At 33.8% G+C, this 7,471-nt stretch overlaps 1 protein-coding gene across 1 annotated transcript; it reads left to right on the forward strand.

Annotated features, from left to right (window-relative positions):
* Nucleotides 1-933: 933 nt before the first annotated feature.
* On the forward strand, nt 934-7,343 carry LOC135681110 (dynein regulatory complex protein 8). Its single transcript, XM_065195405.2, has 6 exons — nt 934-1,092; nt 2,428-2,500; nt 2,763-2,842; nt 3,283-3,325; nt 3,901-3,967; nt 7,204-7,343. Exons 1-6 carry the CDS (start codon nt 977-979, stop codon nt 7,317-7,319), a joined length of 495 nt encoding a protein of 164 aa, XP_065051477.1. The 5' UTR covers nt 934-976; the 3' UTR covers nt 7,320-7,343.
* The last annotated feature ends 128 nt before the right edge of the window (nt 7,344-7,471 follow it).

Here is a 7,471-nt window from a genome sequence, read left to right on the forward strand (position 1 = left end):
AAAGTTTGTCTGTGACAGGGCCGGCCACAAGAGACAGAGCGACAAAGATAATAGATGATAAACAAAAGATGTGTTCCCTCCGAAGTACTCCAGAAACCTAAGGAGGATAAATCGGTATAAAAACTTGGCGGGCAATCAAAATTTTACAACCAGCCCATTTATAACAGCCATGATTTTTAGAAATCCAAATATTGTGCATAGTGACAAGGCCATTTAATACCCTTTTTTATGTATGGATAATTTTGTCAACATTTTCTCTATGTTTAGAATCTTTGATGGTAAGAGCCCCAGCTGTATGGGTGGCACATATTCAAGTTAATATTTTGTTATGTTACCCCACCCTTGCCCCCCTCCCACCTAGGAATACTCGATTATATTAGTAGAAAAATTCCACAAATTGCCCTCGGCACCAACACTGCCCCCCCTGCCCTAAGCTGGTGCAGGCGTCCCTGATAGTATATATAGTAAATTGTATTTTAACGTCTCCAATAAAGACATCCATGGACAAGCTAAGAAAGTCCGATTAAAAACCTTTTGGTGGTACAAAATTTAAAAATGGCTTTGAAAAAAACAAAAATTTTGAGTCATACTTAAGCTTTTCGTCTGACACTCGTCAGAGTATGAAAACGCCAGAACATAGTTGAGAAATCTACCCTAGGAAAAATATATGCCCAGTTGTGGATCGAAAGGCCGATTAAGTCGTGAAATTATTTACTTTTATAACTGCCCACTACAGACGGTTGCGAGATCTGTATCATTTCCGTCAGTCCATAGTTCAATTTTGATATACCTAATGACCCCTCTCTTTTGCCTGTTTTGCATATTTCTACATCATATTTAGTAAAATTTTGCTACTTTTTCTCTCCATTTGCTTCTTGTTTGATGATGCTCTCCGTGAAGTTTCATCGCAATGAGGTTTCTTGGTAACGAGGTTTGTTGCTAGGCTAGATAATTTTTTGAGGAGTTGAGGAGCAAAATGGCCGAGGATAGAGAAAAATCAGATTTAGAACATACGACAGCAGACTTACAAAAACGAATCGCTGATGCATTTGATATCTTTGATCATGAGTCAAATAAAACTGTTGACGTGAGGTAAGAACCTTAGATTTGCGTGCTGGCTTGATAGTAATGTTGTGCAAACGGCCCAGACTGGAAATTTCCACATTATTGCACCCGCAATAATGTTTTGCAACGGCATCGTCAGGTATTTGTGTTGAGAATGTAAAGATTGAGATAGGAAGGTTTGATCTATTCCGAAGAGAATTTGTTATTTCGTTTGATGATTTAAAGTCCGTCTGTACTTTGCATTCTTGATGTTGATGCAGTCTTGAACTTCCTTTTAAGGTCTGTTAAGAAATTTTAAAAGGCATATTATTATCTATTATAGGTTCATATCGCATGAAAACAGCAAAGAAACACTATTTATCTCCAGAACAGAATGAATGACTGAATGAATACTGACAAAATATAATATTATCATGAATGTAACATCTCACATCCACGTCTATGAATGTCTGGTTTGATGATACTAAATGTTTTCTTTCGGGAATGAATATATTTTAAGGCAAACTGGGATATACTGGCTATGTGTCCAAGCATTATAAACATTTACCTTTTATCCAACGTTGCTAGAGACCGGCAAAATGTCTGTTTGCATAGTATTAGGCTTAGTGTCACAGGCAACCTTACACTTTATTGCATGAATTCAGTTGAAGAACTGTTTATATTTTTCCCATCAAAACACCATATTTTTCCATCCATTGCAATGCTGTTTAGAGAGGAAATGATGCAGAAAAATTACTCAAAACTATATTTTTTCCTCATTGAATGAAGTGACCAGGATTTCCTTGAGAAGCAAAAGAATATTTTGCCTTTTAAAAGTTGCTTTTTCAAGATTTAGATCAAGAAAGTTTGGAAATATTTCTATAGTAGTATATAAGGAACACCACAATGTGACGAGAATAACAACACACACACAAACCAGTGATGGCCTCAGCACAAGGGGCTTAATCAGAGCATAAAGGCCAAAAAGGCAAAAAGGCTAATATTTCTATCTTTGGTCCGACTATTGAATGACTTTAAAAAGTGGCTCAAATTTTCATGGCAATGTTGTTTTTGCTTTGTAATTGAATCTTTAAATCTTGAAAATTTTTCATGATTTGAACAAACTTTTACATTGGTAATAATTTTTTAACTGATACTCTTAAACAATTGAGTGTTTCTCAAAATCCTTTGGTTTGTAGTAAAATATATAAACTGCTGAGGTTATTCTCCTATACTCTACATTAAAAATGTAGCCAAAGAAAAACAAAGAACTGAGAAAAATTAAGAAACACATTGTGTATGGAGCTATTCATGTTCTGCCCAGGTTGTGTTTTGAGTTATGTAACCATGTACATACTTTCATTGTTTATATTTACATTTTAGGGAAATTGGTACTATTGTGAGGTCACTGAATTGCTGTCCAAGTGAAGGAGAGCTGAGCGATATTCTTAGTGATGTATGCATGCTCAAAAATATAGATTGATGATACACAAGAAAACTTAACATTTTAAGCTATGATAGTCATATTCTTTGTGAATATACTACTGTATGGCTTTCTTGCTCATTCTTTTTTCTGTGCCAAAATATATCTCATTTTTTATTAAATCTGACAATAACAGAAAAATTCATAGATATGAAATGGCTTTATGATTTAGATTTTATTCATTATATAATCATGGTTATTCCTTGGCACTAGTATTAAAGCTTCTTTTATGCAGGTTGAAGAAGAAGAGCCTACAGGCTACATAAGATTTGAAAAATTTGAACCAGTAATGATGAAGATACTCTTAGAAAGAAAGTAAGTTCTACTTGAAATTCCTGCCATATTTAGCTAACTAATTGTTTTTTGATGTAATACTGATTTAAAGGCACAGAAAAGGCCTAATCTATACACTGAATAGTATAGTCTCACTGAATAGAATTTAATCACCTATTTGATTGAAATAAATGAATTTAATTTGTTATTAGTTTTGTCATATGCAAGAAGTTGGAAGGCCTCAGATATGTCAACTGTTTCCCTATATAAAACATATATGTGCTAAAGATATCATTTGAAAATACTTTTGAATCTCAACTTTAAATACCTTTTTGGAAACCCAGTACTCACATATTTGTTAGAGGATTTTGTTTCTTTTGCTGCAGTGTTAAACTCCTTGCTTGATAACCAAAATTTCCCTTCTATTTTTTTAGCATGTTTTAATAAACATTTATCATTTGGCTATTTTCCTTTCCATTTAGATACAAACCTGCCAATGAGGAGCAACTCTTGAAAGCATTTTCTGTAAGCCAAATACTTTCAGCTATTCAAACTTTTTTTACTTTTTGTAGATTTTAAAATAATTTCCATCTTAGTTGTATATGCTACTTTCCCTAAGGCATTAGAAATTTCTTTATGATGAAGAATAATCACTTGAGCTTATGGCATTTTGACCCTCTTTTTTGAAGATGCAATAAAGATTTTTGACATCATAACACAAAATTTAGCTTCTGTCCCAAACTGATAACTTGTTTTATTTTGTTGAAAGTAGTCTTGTTTAAATCTTTTATGATGCCAAACTGATCAACTGGATGACTTTCCCTGAAAGTTTGAGCATTTTCAGTAGTCTGTCTTTGTCATTTTGTCATGAATTTATTTCTGTTATCATTATTGGGGAAATATCGTTTTGATTCTAGATAGCTAGATTGATTTCAAAAGCATGTTAATTGAAACACTGTTTACATCCACCTCCATCGAGGTGTTAATTGTAACTCTAGCACAAATCACATCTATCTTATAATTTCTTTGGTGTTTAGGTCCCACTTTATTAATTCAAGTTTTTCTCTGTTTTATTGTTTATGCTGTTATAATTCAATTAGGTTCTTGACCAAGAATCCAAAGGCTTCTTAACAGTTGATGAGCTACAAAAACTAATGACCGAAGAAGGTATATATAATTAGTTTTCTTCTTTTCATGTCCGAAGGAAAGGGGGTGAGGGGCGGGGGGGGGGTGGGGGGGGTGGTGTTAGGTGGTTGCCCCACTCAGAAATTTTTGAAGCTTGATTCGCTTAAAGTTTCGAAATCTGCATGCAAGCAGTAGTGATTGATTTCAAGAGACTAAGAAACAACCAACCCATAGCGAAACACGTTTTTGGAACATCTTTTTTCATTTCTTGATGCCATAGTATGCAATCGATCTTTGCAAGCGTCCAAAAATTTAAATTGATGTTTTGATCTTTTACAAGCTAAAATTACCCCCTAACCTCATAAAAAAGAGAGGGATGCTTAGGCACCGCGCGAAGAACGACTTTATCAGAACAGTTCCTATATCAAGACTTTGTCCCGACCTCTCTAAAAAGTCAATACGAGGAAGAACCGATTAAATCTTTCCAATAGTTTCTTCGCCTGATGATATTCAAATTCTGTTACTAAATTTAGCTTCAAAGATTGAATTTCTAGCAAAATGGAAGCATCAGAATTGAAGAAATTTTCCACCCTTCTGCGACAACTACATTACCGCCTCAGGGAGTAGCTATATTGTATGCTTTTCCCTAAAAGCAGATCTATAGAGTTGTAAGGTCTAATAACTGCTTCAGTGGCAAAAGAATTGTCAAAGAAAAAGACTGCAACAGGCAGAGTCCTATGCGGACGTTGGGATAGTACACAAAATAATGATAATAATAACAATAATGCGAATATTTTTACAGGATAAAAGCTTCAACAATAATTGCTGTTTTCCCTGTTTATCCTGGTTAAAGTACAAGAATAAATGAATTTTCAAAATAAATGTACAAGAATTCATTGTTCATCATTTCCAAGTAAAAAGAATTCCTCGCCCCTTCATTAAGCAAGTTTTGAGATGCTCTCGTGGGTGTTCTATCAAAGAACGTTTCTTAAAGAAAGTGTATCCCTATAACCTTTTTTCGAGGACTGTAATCTTGTTGAAAACTTTTTGTGTAAGACCTTGTTCATTGCTTAAAACATTTTCAAGATCCGTTCCTGGGGAGAGGTTCTGGAAGATTTACAATCTCGATCCAATCTACTTTATTTGGAAATTCTCGTCAAAAGCATGTTCTAAATATCATTTCATTTCTTCTCTTCTCATTTGTTCTAAATTTCATCAAATACGTTATCCCAAAAATCACTCAAGATAAACAAGTCATCTAATCTTAAAAGAAGTTTAAAAGAGGATATTTTCTTTCTTGTTGCTTCCTATTCTGATCAAATTTGTTACCTTAACCTAGACTGGCCTTAGAAGGAAGTTGAGTTTTCTTTTAAGCCATGGAAGCACATTTCTCTGTTGATGGACAACACTCAAACAGCAGTTAAGACATGCTGAAAGTCTGTTTTATCAAAGCTTGATACTTACTTGTCATTTCTTCAGCTTTTCTGCTTCAGCATCAATGAAGCTTACTCTTGTTTGCATTGCCACCTCTCAAATGGCTTTATAAATTTAGTTGACTTATTCTATATGAACCTGCTACATTCTATCAATAAGAAAACTGTTGACTTTACAGAGTCTACTCAATTCAAATATTATCATATGATATTGAAGTTTCTTGGTTTATCATGTAAACTTTCCCAGATGCTGGCTAGGTTTTTTGCTTCGTACAATAGATCATTTGCACATTTAATTTCTATCAAAATTCAGTTAATTATTATGAATGCTATATTCGTGGAAAGGAAGCTATATTAAGAAAGATTTGTTTGTTTCCTTAACAGAATTCCAACGAGAATTGATATTTTTGTCTTTGATAAGATATTGTCTTGTTATTATATATTTTCTAGAAATTATTTTAATTCAACCATAAATTACTTTATTGTTTTGTTATGAATGTGCCTATTGTCAATTTATGCTATAGCCAAGCAAAAAATGTTTTAATTCCACATAACGTTTTCGAGTTGATTATGTGATGCTTGAAATATCTTCTTGGAACTGCTTGAAATCTATCTATCTTTCTGTAAAAAAGATAATTCGATGTAATAGAATACTAAACCACTGTGGGCATTTAATTGGATGTAAACACGCACCGTTTAACGCATGTATTACTGTGGCCTTCACGTGTCTTTTCAAAAGCGTCGAGGGATGCGTGCTTAGGCCCTAAGACTGAGAGAGACAGCACTTTCATGAACTCAAGATTGATCTAAATCGTTCTGTGAAGACAACAGAATGACGCCAGCGGCACAAACATACACATACACGAAAAACGCATTGCTAAGATACAAACACGTTCTACGAACATGCTTAAAGGAATGACATAAGTTGAATTAAAACATAAGATTAATCTGTAGACAAGTCAAACATATTACATTGCAGGGTAAATTTCCCAATGTAGTTTATAGCTAAGCAGAGAAAGCTGACCATGTGTAGACATATTTGTATCTGGGGTTTTGAACCAAACACATCTTAGAAACCCCCAAAAATGTGAGAACTTGGTATCTAGAATTACTAACTTAACACAAGTCTGTTTAAATTTCAAGTTAAATTTTTTGCTATGTTTTCACTGAAAGTTATTGCTTCATTGTAACTGGAATGGGCGATAGAGGTAGTTTTAATTGACTTTTACACAGTTTGTAATTCTTTACATGAAATAATATTTCTTTCCTATTGATTATGATAAAATCAGTAATAATCTATGACAAAAGTAAAGAAAGGGCAATCCCAACAGTTTTGTTCCGTTACCTATGATTTTTCGAAGGCTGCAGTCGTTGTTAAACTTGCTAATTTATGTATAAGAAGAATTGCTGTTTAAGTTCCCCGTCTGTTGCTACTGGTTGATACTTTGAGTAATGGGGGCCTAAATTTACTTGCTTTGATTTGGAGACTGAGGGCACTGTCCCAAAATTAAACAACAGCTGTTATTACTTTGAAGTTTGCTAGTGCAATGAAAACTTTGTACTCTTCCTTTCGTTTCACAGAAATACCAAAGGTTTTCTTTAATTGAAACTCGATACATCGTAGCGAAGTTTTAGAAAACTAGGAATTAAGTACACATGCGCAGGTGCAAGGCCTTCAATTTGGTAGTCTTGCAAGTAAAATGATGTAAGACACACACACAGGCCATTCAAGTATGAATAGAGTTCAGAAGTAAATTTTTTCCAAGAGTAAATGATCGCTAATGTTTTGATGCTATGATTTCCAACAATTTTTATCTATTTATAATTATATTTTTCTCGTTCAAGGAGAGCCTTTTACGCAAGAAGAGATGGAAGAAATGCTCTCAGCTGCAGTAGATCCAGATAAAGGAATCGTTTATTACAAAGACTATCTTTCACTTATGGCTATTGATGATTCGTAAATCATAATGTTGGTTTTTTGCGCATATTTTCTGTAAAGTTTTTTATATTAACATTAGAATAGTTACCTATAGACATACCCGTAAGCACTAGCATATATTATTGATATGAAAATCAAACTTTCTGTGTTTTCTGGTCTTTTTTCGAGCGACAG

The sequence above is a fragment of the Rhopilema esculentum genome, chromosome 12 (genome assembly GCF_057945365.1).
Source record: "Rhopilema esculentum isolate cy_ngs chromosome 12, ASM5794536v1, whole genome shotgun sequence".
NCBI lineage: Eukaryota > Metazoa > Cnidaria > Scyphozoa > Rhizostomeae > Rhizostomatidae > Rhopilema > Rhopilema esculentum.

Coding starts and splice junctions, on each gene's coding strand:
- LOC135681110 (XM_065195405.2), top strand. CDS start 977: ATGGCCGAGGATAGAGAAAAATCAGATTTAGAACATACGACAGCAGAC. Junction 2,501..2,762: donor TGAGCGATATTCTTAGTGAT/GTATGCATGCTC, acceptor TCTTTTATGCAG/GTTGAAGAAGAAGAGCCTAC. Junction 2,843..3,282: donor AAGATACTCTTAGAAAGAAA/GTAAGTTCTACT, acceptor CTTTCCATTTAG/ATACAAACCTGCCAATGAGG.